General features: G+C 46.1%; 1 protein-coding gene across 1 annotated transcript in view; it reads right to left on the bottom strand.

Annotated features, from left to right (window-relative positions):
* Antxr1 (ANTXR cell adhesion molecule 1) overlaps window positions 1–25,088 on the bottom strand; it is a 197,312-nt gene that overhangs the window by 150,108 nt on the left and 22,116 nt on the right. The window contains exons 2-3 of the mRNA XM_057766193.1: window positions 22,862–22,933; window positions 18,892–18,963 (exon numbers count right to left, since the gene is read on the bottom strand). Of these exons, the coding sequence (XP_057622176.1) occupies window positions 18,892–18,963; window positions 22,862–22,933 (144 nt within the window). The remainder of the gene's footprint in view (window positions 1–18,891; window positions 18,964–22,861; window positions 22,934–25,088) is intronic.

Below are 25,088 nucleotides of genomic sequence, written 5' to 3'. Positions count from 1 at the left end.
CAGCAATTGTCCGGGTAGAAATTCTAATGATAAACACCAGTTCTGAATAAAAATGGATATGACAGGAGGCCTGGTGGGGGAGGGCGAGGGGAACATTGTAATGGCGCACCGGAAGAGCCCAGCACAAGTCTCCCCTGTTGCTGCTTTCAGGTAGACGACTCAACACCATGTCACTCAAACTTTAGGGAAGGTGAAGACGTCTGGCTGCCCCATCAGAACCCAGCCGCACAAGGTGGAATCCTACCTGGACCTCTGCCTGAATCATCAGCAAAATATCGGGAAATGGATCCACATCCTACCCAGACAGTGCGGGGGGGGGGGGGGGGGCTGCACCACCTCTGACCTTGCTTGCAAAGGCCTCTGGAATAACACCTGCCCCTCCACTTCCACTCACTCTGTGTGAGGCTGCCAGAGGCTTCTTAAAATGGAGATCAAATCACACCGTTCTTGACTCTGCTCAAGACCCTCCCGTATCAAGTCCCTGTACTCAAGGAGCCTCCCTTGTCTTTGCGGTGCACACCTGTAGCTGTGGCCACTGCCTCCTGTCCAGTCTCTCCTTTCCCTTGCCTGCTTCCACTACCCCAGCCTCAGCTGCACTGGATTTCTTGGGTTCCTGGCTTTGAGAGACCCTCTGCATCAGCAACTCCTGTAGCCCAACCTTTTCCTGAACCGGGTCTGTTTGGGTCCCTGCTATGTCACTAGGTCTTGTGGCTGGAATTTGACAGACATTCAACAGATTCCTGTGAAGTGGGTGGAGGAGCAGGTGCCACCACTGTCAGTCATCTTGGAAAGAGTAGGACCTCACTCTGCCATGTGGTAGAATGAAGGCCAGGCTGAAGTGGGCCTGGTCACTGGCCCTAGGAGAGGTCTGGGCTCTTGTGGTGGGTAGAAGCCATTTTTTGTGCTGTGATTTTTTTCCCATCACATCCAATATCTCAACGGTCCATCAATGTGTTGTTTGGTATTTTGATGAGAAAGAGAAAAATAATGCATGTTTTAGTAAAATAAATAAAGACAAGAATGGTGTTCCCTAACAAGGCCACCAGAGGTGTAGGGATGGGACAGGTATCAGTTGTCACCTGGCAGAGCTTTGTCCTGTGGATTAGGAGAAACTCATTTGTTCATGAGTTCCCAGCAGCAGAAGCAGGAATGGGAGATCAGAGTCTGTTCCTGAGCTTTGAGAGATAGCAGTCCCAGGAACCTTCAAAATAGCTGAGAGGAGGGGCAGCCATGGGGAGGAAGATTATTCTCTGAAAATTAGATTGGGTGTAGAAAGTAAATATACAATCCTAAAATACACGATCAGGAAATATCCTGGGAGTCTAAAGCAGTCCTGGGCAAAAAACCAAACAAAGCTGGAAGACTACAATACTTGGCCTCAAACTACACTACAGAGCCACAGTAACAAATACACACAGACCAGTAGAATACACTAGAAGACTCAGAAATAAACCCCCATTGCTACAGTCACCTATTTTTTGACTGTGTTAAAACAAACAAACAAACAACAACAAAACCCCCATACACTGGAGGACTGTAGAAATGGCTCACTGGTTAAGAGTTTGGATTTTAGTTTCTTAGCTCTAACACCAGGCAGCTCACAATATAACTATATAATATAATAGCTCACAGGAATCTAATGTCCCCAACTAGTCTCTGAGGATGCCTGAATTCATGTGTACATAGCCCCTCCCACTTATATATAATTAAAAAGAAAATAAATCTTAAATATGCATTGGAGACTGAAGACAGCCTCTTCACAAATGATGTCGGAATGGGTTATCCATGTATAGAAGGATGTCATATGATCCCTACCTCTTGCCCAGTACATAAATCAACCCCAAATGGGTCCCTGACTTAATTGTAGTACCTGGAACTCTGAAATTACCAGAGGAAGAGGTGAACACTTCCGCATAAGCATAACAGAGACCGTGTGAAATGGGCTTCGGCATCTCAGGAAATAATAGCAAGAATTGGCTAATGAGGTTTATTAAACTAAAAATCTCCCCAGCAAAAGAAACCGTTGAACAAGGAGAAAGCCTACGAGTGGGAGAAGAGATGAACATCCAGAATCTGTAAAGAACAGTAACAGGCAAAACACCCAAAGAACAAATAATTCAGTCTACCAACAGGCAAATGACTTTACAAACGGAGAAACACAGAAGGCCAAGACATACTCCAAACAATGTCCAATACCCTCAGCCACTGGGAAAAATGACATTACACTGAGATTCCATCTCACCACAGACAGAATGGTTATCTCCAAGAAAATGAGGAATGCAGGGAGGATGTGGGAAAGAGGAGCCTGTCTCCATTGCTGTGGGACTTTAACTGCTGAAGCCACCATGGAAATCAGTACAGAGTTCCCCCAAAGCTGCAAAGGCCTGCTGGTGACAAAGCGGTTCCACTCCTAGGCAACACCTGAAGGAGTCCAGTCAGCCTGCGACAGGGGTAGGTGCATGGCCATGCTATGGCTGTACCATTCATGATGTCCAGGACAGGGAACCAGTCCAGATGTCCACCAAGAGATGCATGTACATAAAAGATGCGGTGCATATATGCAAACATAAAGAATGGATATCATGACCCAGAAAATGGACTAAAGTAGAGATTATAGTGGTAGGTGAAATAAACTAGGCTCAGAAAGATAAACAGTGCATGTGTTCACTCCTATGTGGAAGACGGAGGAGAAAAAATTGAACCCAGTACAATGTGGGGGTTAGGGCTGTGGAAGGGGGTAAAGGGATAGGGAGACCAGAAAGCACAATAGAAGGGACATATGCCTAAGCTGGGCTGCGTGCAAGCTAGAAAATCTCTGGAGAAACTCATCACTTTAAACTTAATAAATGCTAGCGGAACAGTAAAGGTGACCTTGTACTTTGGTCATGGACTAGTAAAGCTTGGAATATTCTTGGTAGCACTAAAGCTGGAATATTATGTTAACACCGAGCTTTAAAAAAGAAAGTTTAAAAAATAGCGTGTTGGGGGCATGGAAAATGTTCCTTGGCTTTACTGTATTCTTCTGCTGCCAAATAAAGTATGGGAACAGGGGACTTTTTCTTCTAGGCCCATTTCTTTTCTTTTACAAAGATTTTCTTAAGCTATTGCTCTTAGCATCTCTCTCTCTGTATGTCTCTCTCTCTTCCTCTGTCTGTCTGTCTCTTCCTCCCTTTGTCTCTAGAAACATCTCTCATACACTGGCTTTTTTAACTGGTCACCTGCTTTGTTGCCTCTTCCTCCACTCCCTGACCTTCCTCTAAGCCCCCACAGCATCTAGAAATCTGCAGAAAGACCGGCCTGGGAATGGTGGGTCTGTCCTGATGCTGGGACAGCTGTCGCTAAGGGGGCAAGTCCTTATGTCGTCTTAGAAATCGAAGGAGTGGGATGACGACCTCTCTGGAAAATTCAATTACCATGCAACATTAACTTCCTAGGAAACGAGAGGCTGGGTGTCCTACATAAGAGGCTGCTATTAAAATGTCCTGTTTGCCTTGGTGGTTTCTCTGTCGGCCAGTGTTCCCACTTAGAAGCTGGGGGTTTGCAAGTCACACATCTCGTGTTTCTTTTGCAACACAACACTTAAGGACTGGCGCGGCGCAGGCAGCTGCTGGATGAGTAGGTGCAGCAGCTTCCGTGCACTATTTACTCATCTATTGCTATCTTAGCGTCTAGCGAATCCATGCGTGTAGCAGAAGGGTGGGCTGCCAAGTGGTCATGGGAGGAATCCCCTGTGGACTTGAGGATGACTTTCTGGGGTCGTAGTCTTGCTGTGGTGTTTTGATGTCTGCTGACATCAGCCCTGAAGGAACAGCATACCAGGACTCACTTCCTATATCTCCACTGGGAAATCCTCCTCGGGGTTACACTCTGTCCATCATAAATTTTGTTAAAATAACCTCCCCCAAAAATAGATAACTCAACATGAGGTCTGTACTGCCAATGTAGCAGCTCCCCGTGAAGGCGCATCTGTGGTACTGGGCTTTTCTCAGTGGCGGCGTCATAGCTGTTAGCTCTGGGGCCTCACTTACACAGTAAACACGTGTGACCATTCATCACCTAGCAACACTCTCAGCATTCCCAGGTGGACTGTGGCTGCGGTGTGACGAGGAGACCCCCAGGTCAAGACCTTCTGCTGTTATCCTGACACCACCCAGTTCTAGAGTGAACACTAATAACTGCTTACAACACACGAGATCATGGGGTGTTCAGGCACCCCCCAAGGGTTGGTGAAGCGCTTGCTCTAGAAGAGCTTGTCCAACCTGTTACCAAATTTTTTTCTAGAAAGGACAATATCCCCTTGCTTTCTCTTATCTCTATAGCAAGACCTTCTTTCCATACTGATCATATTTGTAAGTTATGTGTTCTCTCTCAAAAAACAATCTTATCAAACGTTTACCAGTTCCTTCTTTTAAAATTCTCAGCACTTTTACTTCTTTTTCTCTATTTACTTTGAGATTGGCAAGCACTTGCTTTTTAGCTTCATAAAACAGAAAAGCTGGTTACTGCTGTTAAACCCTTCACACTTCTCGTCTGAGAGACACCTTTGCTGTTTCCTAGCTCTTCCTGCACGCTGACTCGAGTCGTGTCCACAACTGCTGATTCCTGAGTCTTCATTGTGTTTCAGCTGGCAACACTGTCTAACTTCCCCTCTGCTTTCTTCTTCATCGGTAGCTTGACTTTGACAAAATGGTCTTTGGACTTTATCCAGTAAACAGTTTTTGTTTGGAAGTCCACTTTGTGTAATATTAATATAGCCATTCCAAGTTTTATGGTTAATGTTTACACAATGCGTATCTTCTACTCTTTCCCTTAGCCAATTGCTGTCATTTACTCCATGCATTGCTTGGAATATGGCATTGTGTGTAGAAGACTGCCCTAACAATGTCCTCAACCTCTGGGTACCCCTGCCTCTTGTCCCTTCCCACGCTGCTTTGCGCTTGGCTCTGTGACTTGCTTCCGCCTGGAAGACATCAGCAAACACAATACCCAGGACTCTGTTCTCTGGGTTTGCCATCTTCAAATGCTGCAGCCTCGAAGCAAAGCATGTGATCTCGCAACCTTCTGAGAATGTCCCAGATCCTGGTTGTGTTTTTTTTTTTAATCTTTTTTTTTTATACCTAGAATTATTTGGAAAGAGAAGTCTCAATGCCTCAATTGAGAAAAATGCCTCCACACTGTAGGCAAGTCTGTAGGGCATTTTCTTGATTAATGTCAGAATGCCCAGCCCACTGGAGGCAGTGCCAGCCCTGGGCAGGTGGTCCTGAGGAACATAAGAAAGCAGGCTGAGCGAGCCATAAGAAGCTTTCTTCTGTGGCCTCTGCTTCCGTTCCTGCCTCCTGCTTCCTTCCTTGGGCTCCTTCTCCTGTGATTTCCTATGGTGATACAGTATGATCTGAGAATGCACGGAGGAGATTAACCCTTCCCTCCCCACGGTGCTTTTGTGTCATGGTGTTTCATCACAGCAATGGAAACCCTAAGACACAGATGTGCCACCCTTGGCAACCGAGGCCACCCTCAGTCCATCCTCTAGAGAAAGGCAGCTGGATGAATGGTCCAGGAAACCCAGCACACTAATGATAGGTTGGCTCTTGCAACTTTCTCTAGTGTGGCATCCTTGGACTTTGGTCGAAATATGTCGGTCAATATCTGTTTTTTTTTTTTTTTTTTTTTTTTTTGCTTTTTCGAGACAGGGTTTCTCTGTGGTTTTTTAGAGCCTGTCCTGGAACTAGCTCTTGTAGACCAGGCTGGCCTCAAACTCCCAGAGATCCGCCTGCCTCTGCCTCCCAAGTGCTGGGATTAAAGGCGTGCGCCACCACCGCCTGGCTGGTCAATTTCTGTTTAATGTAAATATTAGCACAGTTGGGATGAAGTCTGTGTTGGCTTGCTATTTATCTGCAATGGCCAGTTCTTTTGTTTCTCTTGTACATTCTTTTGTTTGATCAAGTACCTCCTGATATTTCAGCAAACACCGCTCGCCTTTACAAACAGAGCTCTCTATTGTGGGTGTCTCTCCATCATCAGCCTTTTTCCCCAGCTGATCATTGTACTTCAATACACATTTTATTAATCTTATGCCTTTCCCCATATAATGAAATACTTCACATCAATATCATTCACTCTCATTTTTGCTACTATTGTAATCTATTTCACTTATTTATGAAGCTTTAAAATATAACAGACGCCGTACTTCTGTTGAGATATGCTACGACGCCCAGGAGATGCTCCAAGTCTCTGTGCACTTCCATTTCCCGTGTGTGCAAGCCCAGCCCATCCACTGCTGTTTACAGTTTTAGTTCAGTCTTATTCACGGCTCTCTGACTTCATTCCTTACCTACAGTGAGCTGTGGTGGCACTGGCCCCAGGAGATCTCTTGCTGAAGTCGCCATAGAGACTTGGTGCTCTCTGGCATAATCCTGACTGCTTGGAGCACCTTTTCGGATCTAGCTGGCCATCCTCAAATTCACCGTCCTCCCATGTCAGTGCACTGTGAGCAGGACTAGAACTCTCAAAGTCTGAGGTGTGATAAGAAAACTAGCAACATTTTTTTTTTTTTTGGTCTTCACGATTCTCTGATAAATTTGTTCTTGTCTTTATCTTTTCTTTGGAATATTCAGATAGCCAGCACCGCTATTTCTGTCCATTAGAGTCACAGTAAATAGAATGAGAACTATTTTAACAAAGGCAAGATGGTCCCACTCCAGCCATCTCATGATGAAGACAGCTACTAACAAGATGGCCAATGGATGGGTAATGCATACAGCACAGACACACTAAGTAAACAGTGACTCAGAGGAAGACAGAGGACTGCTGTTGGACATCCTCACATACTGAGAAACGAACACAATTTAAGACCTACGCATTGTTTCTAGAATTTTCCCCTGGACAGTGAAGGCTATAGTTCTCCACCACAAACATCTCTGTCTACATTCTGTAGCCAAGCTGAGCTCGAGGGGGAGGGTAGAAGTATGCTAGATCTATCTGGATAACACAACACACAAGGCGCATGTGGGCAGGAAGGATCTACAAAGACAGAATTAGAGGAAAGAACCAAGAAGCCGGAGGGAGTGGGGCACTGAGAATTCCAATCACAGTGGAAGTTAAGCTCACGCACCACACTGCCTTTGAAGATTAACCAGTAATGGTGAAAATACTCCCTTACTGAGCAGCCCACTCATTCACCCCCCCATCACAGAGCACAAGAAGTCCCTGCTTCTGCCCAGCCCAGTCCTCACAAGGAGATGAGCATGCCCAATTGATTAAGTGCTTGCTACAAGTAAGGCCCTGAGTTTGATCCCAGAACACAGGTGAAAAGCTAGGCATGACAGCATGTGGTTGAAATCCAAACATTAAGGTAGCAGGAACACATGGATCCTTGGGGCTCAGGGTTAGACACCAAGGAGAGATCCTCCAAGGTTGACCTCTGGCCTGGACCCACATATACATATGTATCCATAACTTGCCACCCCCACAACATACAACACACACAAACACATTTATTCATTATTAAATATGTAGTTCAATATGAAAGTATATTGTTTCTGGGGATATAAAAGTATACACGTTCATGGAGATGACAAACTCCAAGCTCAAGGCAGCAATTCTTTTTGTGGAAGGAGACAGAGACTGTGCCCCCAGGAAGCGTCCCCTGTGACATTCTATTTCTCAAGCCTAGTGGTGTGAAAAGGGTGTTTGTGATCCTTTTCTCTATACATTTTCACGCCCCAAATGGTCAACCATTTAAACACTTGCTGGAATGAACACCAGAAGAGGAACCTGGGGGTTATGTTTGGGGCCTGTCAGGGTCAGCCATAAATGCAAGGTTTAGCAGGTCCCCCTGTCCCCACTGCAGCAAGAGTGACAGCTCAGATGACAGTGTCACCATCTGGCTTGACCAGGATTTTGCAGGGAGTGGGGTGGTGTGGGCAGAGACTTTGATTCACCTTGTGTCCCTGGATGTGAGAATGCAGTCACAGTTGGGGCCAGTGGCACAGTGTATCCACGCATCTGACTATGGAAGATTTGGGAGGCAGCCATTCTTGGTCCTCTAACTATGCTGACATTGCCTTCCTGCCTTCAGCCAGACATCAGAAATGTCCACTTTTGCCCTTTTTATATTTACAACATGAAGGACGAGTGGCATTTCCTGAGTACCTGTAATGAGTTAGAATCTCTGATGGGCATTTTCCATATATTAATTCATAGCAGCTTCATCGCTGCATCCTGTGGTGGGCACAGGAGAGCAGACACCGGCAAGTCCACATTAGAGCCTAGAGTCGAGGCTTGGGCACAGCCGTTCTCTTCGTTTGCAGTTCCCCAACTGGGTGCATCCCAGAGCACTGCAGCCAAGGCGGGGGGGACATACACCCCCACACTGAAGTATGGTTTTCCAAAGTTTGAAAAGCCATCCATCATCACTTACATAAATGCAAACATTGGCATATGTAGGCCCATATTTCTGCATGGTATAACAGCCCAGTCTGAGCTGATCACGTAGCTCTGCAGACAAGCTGTCTCTGGTTAACAATAGTCAGGACGTGCTGCTCCTAATTTCTTTTGTTAGAAATGTAGATCTCATGAGGAGAGGTGTTGGCTGAAACTGGTCAGGATGTTTGGTGCTTATTTCTTGGTAATTTGGAGGAAGTCTTATAGAGATGCTAATTCATGGCCTACATGACAGCTAGCATCCATATGCGGATGTGACTAAAGCCATTCACCTGGTTACCTAGGAGACAGCCTAATGTCTTTTCCCGCTCAATTTATGTGATGATATATAAGGTGTTTGGATAATAAACAAGGGGGGGATCTTCAGGAGATGGTCAGGAGAAAAGACCCTGAGACGCCCTTCCATCATGATCATGTAAGCTGTGTCTGAGTATTCCTCGCGACTCCGTACCAGTCCCAGTTCGGGAAGATAACTATCTATGTTGGACCCACACGGGCTTCAACAGACATATTACATTTTTATGTAATTGAAAACTTGGAAGAAATGTCTTTCTGTTGGCAGTGTCTTGCTATATCAATGTCAGCTTGGGGTTCGAGAGGGCAATTTTACTTTATCCTATTCACAGAAGATTCCAGAGGGAGAGCAGGAAACACTGGCTCACAGCATTCTCAAAGGTGCGTCTGAGGAGCTGTCTCATGGCTCCAGGGAGAGTCTCTCCACTCAGCGTTACCGTGACTGAGGCTGGGAGACGTAGACAAACATACTGTGAACACGAGGCCTGTGCATTCTTCTCAGGAAGAACTCTCGCCAAAATCACTAGGCAGGGAGAAAACGGCGTTTATCTAGCCTTACGCTGAAGAAGTATTTTCTACCTGTATCCCTGTATGTAAGGATAGACCTGCCAATGCTCAATACTTCAGAAAAGGATGCACCAGAGATATCCAGGACTCACTAGGAATTTGCTGTTGGACACACTGTGATGGTGTGAGGTTTGCGGGGGAGGATTTAAGACGACCCTGAGCTGTTGATCAAAGGTACTGGCAACAACCATGATAGTAACCACTGTCCATGGAGCACTCATGATAGTAACCACTGTCCATGGAGCACTCATGATAGTAACCACTGTCCACAGAGCACTCAGGATAGTAACCACTGTCCATGGAGTACTCAGGATAGTAACCACTGTCCACAGAGCACTCAGGATAGTAACCACTGTCCATGGAGCACTCAGGATAGTAACCACTGTCCACGGAGCACACATGATAGTAACCACTGCCCACAGAGCACTCATGATAGTAACCACTGTCCACAGAGCACTCACGATAGTAACCACTGTCCACGGAGCACTCATGATAGTAACCACTGTCCACAGAGCACTCACGATAGTAACCACTGTCCACGGAGCACTCATGATAGTAACCACTGTTCACTGAGCATTCGTGGTAGTAACCAATGTTCATGGAGCATTAATAGCACGTTTGCACTATGAATCCTTCCAACATTTTACAGAGAGAGAAAAAGTGGCATATTCAAGTTCTTCCAAACACTAAATATCCAAAACTCCTCTCCCCTCTTATTTTAAAATTTAAAGAGGGATTTATTTAGAACCCAGTCTCTCAGGAATAGCAACATGGAATCACTCTGCTCCAGAACCAAGAGATGTTTCCAGAGCATGGTCAAGCTGGGTGCTGGAGCAAGCTGGAGTAGCTGAGAGTGGCACAGGAGGGTAGAGGTTTCTGCCCACACTGCACGCTGGATGTTCTTGGCTTCCCTTCTGCTTGCTGAAGCAACAGCAAGGTCTTCAGCCTACCCTTCTCACCGCTCCGCTAACTCGGCAACACAGCTCTTCCTGCTGAGGACGGCTGAGCTCTCAGGCACAAGAGGAAATGCCCACACAGGCTTCAGGGAACTCTTTCTCTGAAGCAGTCAGGGGGTTGGGGCGCTGAACTGTGTAGCCCTCTTTTCTTAAATTTAAAACTTCCTAATAGTAAAATAGTGGGAAATTCTCAAGTAGAGTCATCAACACAAGGGCACAAGGCTGTGCTTCCTGGGCTCCAGTCCAGGTTCCCACAGTTATACAGCACAATGGCCTTGAGTCTCCTCTGCCTGGGTACCCCCACCTATAATATGATATAATAACAAATGCAGTTCTAAAGAGAGCCCCACGGGTAGACATTACTTTCCCTGGTAATAGCTGAAGAAAATCTATTTACTGGCACACGGTAAACACTTATTGGAGAATATATGTAGGTACCCCCACATATTAATATTATACACATATGTGGTTCCATGTAAGCATCTCATAGATGACAGACAGACCGGAAGGCAGCACACAGTAGACACAGGTAGACAGAGAAGGTTATATGCATTAGGGAAAAAATAACTGAGATAAAATCTTAAATTTGTGACTAAAATCTGGCGCCGAGTACATGAACGGAGCAGCACAGCAACCCGGTCCATCTGGGAATCCTTTTCCTGACTGGTAAAACGAGGCCAGTGGGCTGAATAAGATATGATAATCCTCTGACCCACGGCTGTTTTGTTGGCTTTGTGTTTGAATCTGGGAAAGTTTGGAAGAAAGGCGAGATTCACAGTCCAAACCAGTCCTTTAGGAATACATGTCTAACCCTCAGTGCCCTTTCCAGAGCATCACAGACACAGCTAAATACCAGGATCCAGCAAATGGTCTTTACAGCCTGAAGGAAAGCAAGCAGGCGTGTCAAGCCCCAGATCTTAGAATCCCTGCAGGAAACGGAGCTGCTGAGACGGAGGAAGACACATCCTCTCATTCCAGGTCACAGGAGGATGGACTGAGCTTCCACAGGGGATGGATCCTAAACCTGCCACCCAGTGAGAGGCCTGGAGAGGGGTCTTAACCCAACTACCCAGTGGTGGGTCATGGGAGAGGTTGAAATCAGTAACCCCCTGGTGGGTCATGGGTCTAGAGAGGGTACCAGGTATGTTGACATGCACCTGTAATCCCAGGTCTATGACGGTAGAGACAAACAGTTGCTTGGGGCTCTTTGTCTAGTCAGACTAGCTGAATCTGCTGGCTCCAGATTCAGTGAAGGGACCTGCCTCAAGCCCATTCACATAAAAATAAAGAGAATCTCAACAAATTTAAATAAAAAGTGTTGGAATGAAATGGAGAAAGATGCCAATGTCCCTCCCTGGCCTTTACATTCATGTGCGCACACAGACATGATAAAAAAAGACAGATTAAACATATGTTTAGACCATAAAAGAGAACTTGAGCAGGTCAGAGTGCTAACAAGCAGAGCAAAGGAGTAATGATAAATAACAGAAGAAAAAGGTGTTGACTGGAGGAAGTTTAAGTGTCAGATAGAATGGCTTAGATACCATACACATAAGTAAGATGACTCAGACCCAGATATATCATGTTAATAATTTTTTAAAAATATTTGAGATAAAGGAAAAAACTCCCAAAAGGTTCTGGGAAAGAAAATCATGGAGCTAGGGGTTGTGGGGTATATAGCACAATGATCACTTGGCAGTCCATCAGCAAAACTAAGAAAGCAGAAACTAACACCCCAAATGAAATTATTATCCTAGTTGTCTTCTTTGAAAAAAGTTGCTTCTAAGACCTGAGGGAAGGGTAAACAAAATCACAAGGGAACACCTTCCTGAATCATTACCCAGCAAGAGTAAGGCTGTTATACCTGCAGATGAGTCTGAAGCTAGCTCGGAGAACAAGACACACCAGCAGAATGAGGTTCAACTTCAACAGATCTGAATTCAGTTCTATTTATATCAACACCAGCTTTTATTATTAAGAAAAGATAAGATACCAAAACTAATTCCTTTCATCTCAAGATGGCAACAAAAGGGCGAAACAGAGGAAATGAGAATCCATAATGGTAATATAAAATAATGAACCATAAAATTGAATAAAACATACAAAACAGAAGTGTTGATAAATTTAAGAAATAAACCATTAGGTAACTGAGAAAGTTTGAGCTAATAAAATATTTCATTAAAAGGGAGTATGTGTGTGTGTGTGTATGCGTGTGTGGTGTGGTGTGGTGTGTGTGTGTGTGTGTGTGTGTGTGTGTGTGTACAACTGTACAGGGCCAGGGATGTGGCTTGGTGACACAGTGACACAGTGATAGAGCAGTTAGCTAGCATGTCCAAGCCCTAAGTTCCACCCACAATACCCAAGAGAAGGAAGAGTGGGGGACAGGGACAGAGAGAGAAAGAAGTGGGTGGCAGAGACAGAGACAGAGAGGAAGATAGAAGAAAAAGTTTTGTAAAAACCAGCAATTTCCCCTCAAAAAATTATTTTTTAAGTTACTTCTGGAGTTGCAGGCTGAACTGATTATTGGTGCTAAAGTCCCATGGATGCTCCTATAACAATTAGATGCTGCTTATGAAGCCCGTGGATTCCAAACACCAAGCCCACCATGCCTGTGAGCGCTAATAAAACTAGGTGATGTAACAGGATATGTTCCGCTCATAGTGGGAAAAGACTTAACCAACACTGAATGCAACTTAGGAAAAAGAACCCCAGATCTTCCTGGAGGACATCCCCAGAAGTGCTAAGCACCCTGAAATAACAGCGACTGCTGTGGGGTAAGAATGCCATTGGTGCCAGGACCAGGCCTCCCAGAGGACTCGGATGCAAACCCCACGGATATTTGGAACACTAAAGAAAAACCTAAAAGCACATGGTTGGAAAAATCCACTAAAGACCAAGGAGATCTTTGCTCAATATTAGAAATGAGGAAAGACTGGTCCTCCAGATGTTGAAACTAATTAAAACAACGTGGTTGGGTGTAGAACTGCAGGAAAACAAAGTGGAACCATAACGGAGCAGAAAGCAGTGCCCGAGTCCACCCAGGCCACTTCTACATGGCTGGTTAAGAGGTTGCTCCACAGCAGTGCTGGGAAGCCGGTTCCCAGCACAGGAAATGGCAAACGTTGGCCCCATGCCTTACATAGCAATAACTTGGGGCAAAACTTAAATTAAAAAAAAATACAAATCGCCATAAGCAAAAGTAGTAAGTAATAACAGTGATTATGAATAAGAATGCTAACTTTTTGAATAATGTACAATAAGAATAATATATTCTTTTCACAGGAAAAGAACACAGCATAACCAAATACAACCAGAAATGTGAAAATCAGCCAGCATTTTAAAATCTTTTTAATGGTTTCTACTCCCATGGTATGTAAAAACAAAGAAAAACTATATGATCACATTAACAGACAACACAAGGGCCCTTGGTGGCCTCTGGGTTTCCGCTAAAGTGATAGACTCCTTGGACACGATCTCATAGCCAGAACGTCACGATTAAGACTAGAAGTTTCAGGGCCTCGTCTGTAGTTGGTAACGCAACACTGCTGTACTACAATACTTCAGTCAGCACTGGACATGCTACTATGCTAATGAGTGGCCCATAGATCTTGGCTTGTTTAAAATGAGGAAGCTGAGCAACCGTGGAAGGGGACATGATCTGACACAGGCTCTGATTCAACCAAGTTCAGAATCCAGAGATCAGAAATGAGTTCTGCCATTAGCCTGTTAATAGACCTCAGTGAACTTCCGGAATCTCAGTGCCCTCATTTGTGGAAAGGAAGGAAAGCCCAAGCCTTCCACAGCCTACCACGGCCTTCCACAGTCTGCCACGGCCTGCCATGACTTTCCACAGCCTTCCACGGCTTTCCACACTCTTCCATGGCCTGATACTGCCTTCCACAGCCTTCCACAGTCTTCCACTGCCTGCCATGGCCTTCCACAGCCTGCCACAGCCTTCCACAGCCTTCCACAGTCTTCCACAGTCTGCCACGGCCTGCCATGACTTTCCACAGCCTTCCACGGCTTTCCACACTCTTCCATGGCCTGATATGGCCTTCCACAGCCTGTCACAGTCTTCCACAGTCTTCCATGGCATGCCACAGCCTGCCACAGCCTGCCACAGACTTCCAGCCTGCAACAGCCTTCCACGGCCTTCCACAGCCTTCCATAGCCTGCCACGGCCTGCCACAGCCTGTCACGGCCTGCCACAACTTGTCACAGAACAGCAGCCACAGGAAGGGTTAGAAAATGAACAAAACTGAGAGGAGTCAAAACCCCCCAAAGATGGCCCACACAAGTGAGTTTCAGATTTTTACTTTCTCTTTTCTCTTGTGGTCTTAACCTGACAATCAGTTCCATGTGGTAGCTGAAGTGTCTTGAAAAGGCTGAGAAAAAAATCCCCATTTCTGGGAATCCTGGGGAGAGGAGCCTCCTACTCTGGCTTTGCATCAGAAGATGGCTGCCTCTCGGCAACCTATCTGACCAAAATGCCAACAGACACCCCCTCTTTGGCTCATTCTGGGGTGTTTCTGGCGACTCCTAAGTCTGTGGCCGAAGCTGGAGGTCTCAAGGTCACTCGGGTGCTGCACCGAGGTAGGTTCCAAACAGCCTGGGTTCACTAACAGAGAGGACACTGAAACCTCTGTCCACACTAAAGATAGAGGAGTGGCCTGAGCCCAGGTTACAGAAAACTGAAGCAAAGAAAGGAAAACAAAAAACCCCAAGGTGTAAGCAATATAAAAATAAAGCCACATTCTAAAAACTTACTCAACAAATAAACACACCTAAAAACATGATCAGCTCTCATGGGGAGCGGTGATAGTGATGCCAGTCCTAAGAAACTGGAACACAGCTACATTGACCACCCTGTGAGCTCACTGTGGACACTTGGAATGGAGATGAAACAATACTTGACAGAGGCATGGAAGTTTCAAGAGTTTAGAACTGAAAAAGTAAATGTCTGTAATAAAGGATTCGGCACAGGAGCTGAACGGCTGAAGGAAGATGACAGAGGGAGGAGTGAGCACTGACCCGGGAGCAGAGATCATCCACCAAGAACAGAAAGAAGGACTGGGAAAGATCTAAACCAACTTTAGGCCCGTGTGCAGCAACACGGAGATGTCTTCACCTGCACCGTGGGACTCCCAGAAAGAGCAGAAAGTGAACGCTACAGAACAAACGAACAAACAGCTTGTGCAAGCGGGGTTGTAAACTTGCCAGATCTAGAAACCACTTTACAGACTCAATACGCTCTGCCCAACCCCTCCCCTGCATCATCATCAAACTGTTGAGAGCTAAAGATGAGAAAGTTTTACAGTGGTTAGGAATCGCTGCCGTAACTGCACACAAAATAAGGACTTAATGACACACCGTGAGAAACCGGAGAGGACTACGCCATCGTTCTCATTGTGGTTCATTTACTATGCCTCAGCACGCAGCCGTTTTCACTTTACTTCTTCATTTGGATCCATGAACATATCATTTCTAATATATCTCCAATATTATGCTTTTTGATTAACATATGTTTTCATCTTGTTAAAATGAGAATCTTTCCTGACCAATGAATGCCCTGTATTTTTGTGTGGAAGTGTATGGGAGTTCAAGTGTAGGCATGGGTGTGCACGTGCACAGGATGTGTGGGAGTTCAAGTGTAGGCATGGGCGTGCACGTGCACAGGATGTGTGGGAGTTCAAGTGTAGGCATGGGTGTGCACGTGCACAGGATGTGTGGGAGTGTGTGCTGGTCCTCAGGTGCCTTCCTTAGGACGGATCTCACCTAGCTTTGCTGAGCAGGCTGGCTAGGTGGGTGCTGAACTTCCGGGCAATCTACCTGTTCTTACCCCCATCCCGCCATGGCTGGGATAGGAGGCACACTCAGTCTGCCTTGGTAACGTGGACTTGGAGTTCCAAACTCAGGTTCTCACATTGGCAAACCAAGCATTTTACATCTCTCCAGCCTGGTGCCCTTTTCTCTTCACAGGTTTCTTTTAAAACTCCATAAAAGTCCTCAAATACAGATTGGGTATATCAGTGCATCCTTGACTGTCTCAGAGGGATGCTGAGAAGAGCAGATGCTCTCAGAAGAGACCGAGATTCCCTGTAGTAATATTTCATTTGTATTTTAGTAAATAAAGCTTGTCTGAAGATCAGAGAGTAAAACAGCCTCACTGGTCAGCCTTACAGAACAGGCAGGGATAACACACGCCTCTATTCCCAGTGGTGCACGCCTTCAATCCCAGCCCTAGAGAGGAATATAAGATTGGAGGATACAGCTCTCAGGCACAATCTCATTCAGAGATTCCTGGAGGCAGAATCACCATTTCAGACTGAGGTAGAGGTAAGAGCTGGTTGCTTTGCTTTTCTGACCTTCAGGTTGAACCCCAATTTTTCTCTCTGAGCTTTTATTAATCGTGCTTCAATTCCAGAATCCAACAAACCACTGTAAGACAAGTTAAAACTGGATCAAAAAACTCGATCCTTGCACCCTGTCTCCCTAGGGCACGTGAGTGTGACCACTAGTCTCCTCTGTACGTGATAAGGTTGGGTGTGTGTCAGGCCCACGCTTGACTAGGTCATGCAGTCACCCCCGGAGGCTCACAGCCTTCCGCAAAGTCGGGGTGCTAAAGAAACTAGTGGTAATGAAGTTGAGGCACAAACAATGGAGACTCCAAGGAGACTCAGAGGAACGTTGTCAGTGTGGCATCCTGATCGTGTCTATCTGTCTGCTACCTGCCCTGGCCAGCTGCCTAACAGCTGTGGCAGTGACTTAGAGCATCTATAGAGCTGCATGGCCTTTATCTCTTGGTCACACTGACATATTCATTGGCATGAAGTGATGTCAGGATGCCACAGCTCCAGCAGGATGGAAAGGACAGGTGAAATCTGGTTCTGCACTGGACTGATGAGACAGACACCCCCCACATGGGTGCTTACATCCACAGTCCTGGATTAGCTCCAGAGTTTCTTCTTATTTCATGTAGGAGTCCAGTCAGTGACCAGAGGAAAAAACTGGCTGACTTTGTGAGCCATTTCCAGCTCACTGTCCTAGCTGTGTGCTCTCAGGTCACCTGGTCCAGGGTGGAAGACGAGGGTGTGGCAGCATCAGCAAGACTCCTTGTTTAGTTGCCCATCTCTGAGCAGAAGCCAGGCCTGCTGAAGGATGGTATCCAAAGACTGAGTAGGACCCCGGCTCTCTCACAAGGCTAGGTCCTTCCTTGGAGCTTCTCAAAGTGCTTGGCCAACCCCAAAGGAGGCGTCTTTCTTTAACGAGAATGTGTAAGGAAAAGGGGAAACAGGAGGGCCTGGGCCGAGTCTGGGTTCTGTTTGGTGTCCATGGGAAGGAGGCATGGTCTTCCGTCCTCTGTGAAGAGGGAATGACATACACTTTTTCAAAAATGGGGTTTCTGGGCAGCATGTTGAGAAGAAAGGCAGAATCCCAGGCAAGGAGAGCCGTGGGTAAAGGTTTAGACTTACTGGTCCAAGCCAGAAAATTGGTTAATTTTATTCTTGTCTCTATAAAAGGATGTTATCAGCTGGCATCTTCCAGGCTTCTTACGCTTGCTATGGTTTGACTTGAGGGCTGTGCACTTCACATATGGCCCTCTGTGAAGATGCTAGGAGGTAAGGCCTAGGGCAAGCAGCTGCATCACTGGAGGATGGCCCTAGAGAAGATTAAAATAACTTGCAGAATGCAGACTCTTCCCAAGTTAAGTGTATGGAGAGTGGGGCTAGCCACTGACTCTCTGGGTTCCATCTTGCCATGTGGTCTCAGCTGCTGTGATGTCATGAGCCACATCTGATGTGCAGATACTGACTCTCCAGAAATGTGAGCTAAATAAACCTATTCACTTTATAAAGTATCAAATCTGTGGCATTTTGTCAGAGCAACAAAAAGATGGATTAAACCTTGCCCTACTTCCATTTCTTTTTCCAGTACACCTATATTTAAGGCATCCAGGAATCCCACGTTCCTACAGTGCTTCCCTCAGGTGGACCATGCCACAGGGCTTCCCTCAGGTGAACCATGCCACATTTTTCAGAAAAAGTATTCAGTGACTTGAATGTGAGGAGACTTTCCGTAGCCCCTCCCATGCATCATGATAACTAGGAATAAGTGGTGTGTGTTAGTCACCAATGGTCTTCATGTGTGACATGGAACATGGTTAAATCCCTGAGAATGTTTGTTAAAACTGACATTTTCCCTTACTTGATCAAACTTTCCTTCTATTTATTTGTGCCACAACTTTCCTCCTTGACAGTCACACAGGGACACATTTCAGACTCTTATCTCCCAAGTGGAGTATTTACTGCATTTCCAAAACTCTAGCTTACCAAATAAATCCAATCCCTAAAGAACCAAATTGGCCAAAATTTTGCTCCAACTCAGTAGATGAAGTTAACATTCAAATGCAAGGCTCATCTCAACATGGTCCAGTCATTTAAAACATCTCACCAGTGTCAGGAAATGTCATCGGAAGCTACCGCAGAGCGAGCCAGCAGAAGGCCCAGATGCAAATGTCAAGGCTGAGTTAAGAGATAGATGTTAGATAGACGGGTGCCTGAGATGCCAGGAGGCTCAAGTCTCAGGGCTAATCAGGACAGACTTTGAAATGACATGGGCGGAGTCCCCTTACCTGTCCTCAGTTAGCTTCATTAAGGTTGTCCCTCGAGTGGAGAAGACAATGAAGGACATCCTTAGCTGTGGGCTAGAAAGGAGAGAAACTCAGTTAGGCCAGAGAGAACACCCTAGGCAGGTTAGTCCCTTCCCAGCTTCCTTCCTGTTTTTGGCTTTGTGTCATGGCTCCCAGGACTGAGACACCACCTAGATGGAGTCCTAGTAGATGTGGCAAGAGTTTTTCCAATGGCCACCTTGAAGCTCTGAACCAAAGGTGCTTGCTGTGTCTCCCTTCTGGCAGGACACTGTTGCAGAGTGGGTATATCACAGTAAGAAAGAGGAACTCCATCCCAACCAAGGCCTTCCCCAAAGGGAACTTGTCTACAAAGTGTCTGTGAAATGGGGAATCCTATCACCTAAGTCTGACAGCCTCTCTAGAAGAAGGGAGTATCTCAGAAGAATCGCTGTTCACTTAGCTCCTCCTCAGCTGCCTCTGAGGGAAGAGGGGTGGCCGGGCCACAGAGAGTCTCTTCTGCTCAGTGGCTACATGATTTATTCAGCACTCAAAAACTTTCAGTGTAAAATTCACTCTCTGGGTAATAGGGCGGTCTCATGTGAAGACTGGCAAGAAGCGCTGGCAGCGTACACAACGCTTGGCAACTCACTGCCATCCTGCAGGGCGCTTGTCAAGAGGCCAACTGGTCAACCAGCGGAGCACCAAGCTGTGTCTTCACAAGGCACTGACCTCACAGAGCTGAGCTGATAATGATTCTTGAACACACAGACCTCTTTTCATTGCTTAGCTTCAGGCCCGAGGCTCAGTTGCCTGCCCATCACGGCTGTCTTGTAGCATTACCCCTGACTCTGCTGCATTCTCCATGCTGCTCCCCAAGTTATTTATCATGAAACATAAATCAGATCTTGTCTTTTAACTCCTACCAAAGCTTTGGCTACTCTTAGAATGAACTTTCCATTATTTCTATGTGTCTGAAGTGTCTTTGATTGGGGTTTTTGCTGTGACTGCTTTAGCAGAGGGGAGAAGCAATGGAGATTAGACAGACAGGAGGGAGTCAGCAAGAAAGCAGAAGTTAGAAGAGGAACAAAGGCATCCAGGAGTCTAGAGTCAATGGCATGGAATGGACAAAGTGGGAGAATGGCCCTAAAGGTGGGCAGTTGGTAATCATGGATGCAGGAAGGACAAGCATGCCACTCTTCGGGGTAGGACTGGGTGCTAAGGGGACATCTGTCTGCTTCCCTCTAGGCTCTCAGTGGCCAGGAAATGGGGCTACTTCCTGAGCGTGATGGGAATGAAGCATAGGTCTGGAGCTCAATGAAAGGGTGAAGAGTAAGAATTATTTTTAGGAAGGTGAGGGGGTCAGAACAAAGGGAAATAAAGGATTTCAACTCAGAAAGACCCTCTGCAGTCAGCAGTGATATATTACGCTAGTAACCCATTTTTATATTGGTTACCTCTACCCCACAGTGTGCTATTTAAGGAATAAATAAAATCATCATTCAGGTTTTGAGAAACCCACACAGTGATTTCATAATAGCTGCATCAGTTTACACTCCAACACCAGTAGATAAGACTTCTCCCTTCCACACATGCTCGCTGGAATTTGTTTTCTTGGTAACAGCCACTCTGACTAGGATGAGACAGAGTTTCAAAGTAGTTTTGATTTGTATTCCTCAGATAGTTTTTTTTTTTTAGAACTGTCTGTTCAATTTCATAGCCCATTTTTTCTTAGTTTTTCTTTTCTTGATGATTAATTTTTGAGTTGTTTGTATGCTTTGGATGTTGCTTCTCCTATAGGTCTGTAGCTGGCAAAGGCTTTATTTGATTCTATTGATTACTTCTTTACTTGATTGACAGCTTCCTTCACTATTCAAAAGCATTGAATTTCACAAGGCCCCTTTTGTTAATCATTTGCTTTATCTTCCCGAGTAGCCACAGTCTTGTGCAGAAAGTCTTTACCTATGCATATATCTTATATCAGTTTCAGAGTTTCAAGTCTTCAAATGAGGTCCTTGATCCTCTGGAATCTATTTTTGTTCAGGGTGAGAGATATGGATCTAGTTTCATTCTTTACATGAAGATATTCAGTTTCCCCAGCACCATTTGAAAACAATACTCCTCCCCTCCTTATTCAAGAGTGTACCTGGCACTGTTAACAGCCCTTGGACTGTTGCAGAAACAAAACTCGGAGACAGTCTTGTCTCCTGCACACAAGGGATCTGCTATGGTCTGGATATGGAGCATCTCCTTGAAATCTTATGTTTTGAAGCTGATGTAAGCAGTGTTCCGAGGTTGGGCTTCAGACTGGATCAAGAGACACCACCTTCATGGATGGCTCAAACTACTGATAGAGTCAAGATTTGAACAGTCTGCTGAGAGGTAGGGAAACTGTGGAATATGGAACCTAGGTGGAGGAAGTGGGTTACTTGGGGGTGTTTTCTTGGTGTTCTACCAGGTCTCCAGTCCCTGCCTGATGCTGCCTCTGTTTCTTACCCACCAGGAGGCAAGAAGCATCACTACACTGCACGTTAGGTCAGGAAGCTCTACTTCAGCACAGTCTGAGAACAGTGGAGGTAGCAGGGCACGAAACCTCTGCCACCATGAGCCCATATGAACTTCCCTCCTTCTAGCCTGCTCCCCAAGGCATTTGTCAAAGAGACAGGAAGTATGACGGACACAGAGTCCACAGCCAAGGAATTCAGAGGAGGGAGGTCAAAGGAAAGCACCTTGAGGTCTAAGAGTAAGCCTTGGCGATGTCTCTGGTTCCTTCTTCATCTGTACAGCAGGAGAATGGGGTAAGTATTGACTCAGTAGCCCCACTGTGTCTTTGATTCTAATATGAAGAGTGTGGACCACAGATGGGCCTGGCAGACAGCGCTGGAGGCCACTTCCATGCAGATGCTGGGCCATGGGGTGTGCACACGCTTAATCTTTGTCTGCTCCTTTTATGGAGCCTCTGTTCATCCAAGGTTAAGCCCATTGCTAGGGATGCACAGGGAGCTCGGATTCAACACTCATCTCGCCCAACTGGATCCTCTTCCACTGGGCTCCTTAGCTCAGAGGGAGAAATGAGGACAGCAAGTGGAGACAGAGCAGATGCTGTCAAGGACTTGGATGTCACTTGTAAGGGTCGCTGGGTGAAAGTGCAGGAGAGGCTTTACACTGAAATGATCCAAAAGGCAGGAATTTCCCACCAAAGCTTTTCAACACGAGGCTCCCCAACGGCTCTCAAGCTAGACTGTCAAATCCAAGTTCAATGATTTGTCTAAATGTTTTTTTAGCATCACACATACACCGTCTCTCACCTTGCCTGTACCTCCTCTCCATGGTCTCCTCTCAGGACCTACTTTTAAGTCACCTGGGTTTAGGTGATTCCTGCTGCAGATTCAAGGCTACCCTTCCTTTCCTCTTAGGGAGGTAAGAGCATGTTGCTTGATAACTAAGTATGGGAGGAGGATTGTGCCATTACCCTGGACTCAGAGGACCCTGTGCTATAGAAATGGACTGGAGAGTTTTGTGCTTGCGCACATTGGTCTTCATGGAGACCATCTACCACCAGGGGACCCGCATCAGCCCTCACAATGCTCACACCAGCTGCATCAAGGATCTTGACAACACAGTGCAAGTGCATCCAGAAAGCTGTGTGACTCCACAGACGGTGATGTCACCTCCTTTAGTGGGTGCACCTCCAAAGTTCAGAGTGACCATGCTCAAACCTGCTTGGGAAGACGAGGCCAAGCCCACAGAGAGAGGATGCAGGGGTCATGTGGCCAGCCATGACTTGCTCAGGGCTGTGGTGTGTTCACATTAAAACCAGAAGGGCTGGGAGCAGACTGGCACTAGGTGGTCACCTAGCACCTTACCCACAAGTCCTCTCCGTGTGCACTCCCACCGTGTCGGGGAGTTTTCGGACCAGTGGATGGGCTGGATTCAGCACCAGCCACGAGAGGAGGGACTGTGGAGTGACACTCACCTGATGAACCTGTGAGCCAGCTGCTCCACAAAGTAGTAGATTTCATTCCAGTGGTGCAGCACGCTTCCTGACCTGCGGGACGAAGCGGCATGGCGTTAGCACTTTGTGCAGGGTTCCTCTTCAGTCTACCGCTCTATGCAGAACCAACCCATGAACTGGGCTCGTTTCTTACCCAGAACTGGAATAAATTTGGAAATTATCTGTAAGGCTGTTTTAAAATTTTAAAGAATTCCTCCAATTCCATCTCCCACTGCCAACCCGGCCTCCACTCCAAAGTCTTACAATGAAGCAAACAGACAAATAAAAGCCCCAGGGCTCGAACAGATCACAGGCTGGCTCCAAATCTTGATGGCACTGTTATTTATATGCTCCTCTAAAAGACTTTATTCCAACTCCAGGGAATAAAATCAGCAAACTGACTGTGGTGGTTTGAATGAAAATGGCCTCCATGGGCACATAGGGGCTGGTGTTATTAGGAGGTGTGGCCTTGTTGGAGGCAGTGTGCCACTGGGGGTGCGCAGGCTTTGAGGCTTCTTATGCTCAAGCCAGGCCTAATGACACACTCTCTTCATGCTACCTTTGGGTCCAGATGTAGACATCTCAGCTACTTCTCCAGCTTCGTGTCTGCCTGTGCGCTGCCGTGTTTCCTGGCATTACAATAATGGACTGAACCCCTGAGCTGTAGGCCAGCCCCAATTAGATGTTTTCCTTATTAAGTTTGCCATGGTCACAGTTTCTCTTCACAGCAATAGGAACACTAAGATATTGACATAAAAAATTACATTATTAATTCTTAATTTGATTATAAATACAGATATCTATAGAATTTTTAAATAAATCATTGGATAACTGAATCTAGCAGGTTTCCTAAATAATAACCGACAAATTGGTGGACTTTATTTTAAGAAGGCACTGAGAGTTAAACATGGAGGGAAATTTTTCGAATCTAATGTGGTTATTTAGAAAAATAAATAAAAAAAAAAAAAGAAAAATAAATAAAAGAAGAAAATGGCTCAACCTCTCACTATCTCAGAAGGGAATGCACCCACCAAAGAGAGGGAAATCAGTTCTCTGAAAATATGCAGTTGTGGGATTTTTAGACATGGAAAGGTTTTTGAATCTTCTGGATCTGACATTGTGATATTTATGATCTTCTGCTCACCCCCTTGACTCCGCCTGTTTTCCCACAGTGCTCCTGCTCAGGCTCTCACAGCAGGGACGATCTTAGCTTTGTCTACTAAGATCCCTTATGCCGTTTCCCTCCCTTCCGTGCACAGATCTGCCCAGCCGAGCCCCACCCGGTCCTGCTGGGAGCTGAGGCAGTGCCATGCTTTCTGCTCTGACACTTGGTATTGTGAACATTTTCTGCTAGGGTCTGATTACGTTTACTCATTTATTCCTGTGTGTTATGTGGGTACGTGTGTACATGTTTGAATGTGTGTGCGTGTGCATGCGCGTGTGTAATATGTATGTGATACATACACATGCATGTACTGTAACCTGAGGCCAACAGAGGGCGTCAGATCTGCTGGAGCTGAGCTGGAGGTTCTGAAGCCCTTTCCTTCCCTTTCTTTTTCTTTTCTTGGCTTTGCTGGGTGTTATTCTAGGCCTTTTATTTTTTAAATTTAGTGTCTTAATTATTTAAAAATCTCATCCACATATATAATGCTCATTCTTTTGTTCATTTTCACACCAACTTCCCTCTTCTATCCCCCCCCCCCCCACTGAACCCAGCCTTCCAAACCAAACCCTTTCTCCACCACTCCACCACTTCTCCCGCTGCCTAACAGGAATGACCATAGACCACGAGCCCCAGGACATCTTTCCAGTGTCACCTAACATCAGACCTCTGTGAGAACCCGGCCACACTGGGAGGGACTCAGGCTCGGGGAGAGAGGAGCCCTTCAACGCACTGTGAAACAATGGGGTTTTACACCTAACAACCCTAGCTGAACCCAAACCTCCCGCTCAGGAGGCTGGCCACTCCCAGTGAAGCTGACCCCTGGTAGCTCAGACTTGCCCCTCTCACTCCAAGCTTAGAAGCAGATTCCTGATCCCAACAAGGAGAAACCAGGGTTGGCTGGGGAAATGGCAGCATGTATTCAAGCTTGGCTTTTCTCCACTCAACTGTGCGTCATTAACCTTATATGGCAAGGCATGTCCCATTTGTCTGTTTAAGAGTTAGTACCTGAACCCCAGCTGTGTAGGGCTAACCTAGCCATTGCTA

The sequence above is a fragment of the Chionomys nivalis genome, chromosome 1 (assembly GCF_950005125.1).
Source record: "Chionomys nivalis chromosome 1, mChiNiv1.1, whole genome shotgun sequence".
Taxonomy (NCBI): domain Eukaryota; kingdom Metazoa; phylum Chordata; class Mammalia; order Rodentia; family Cricetidae; genus Chionomys; species Chionomys nivalis.
The sequence above is the reverse complement of the archived record's forward strand: the minus strand, read 5'-3'. Positions and strand labels throughout refer to the sequence as shown.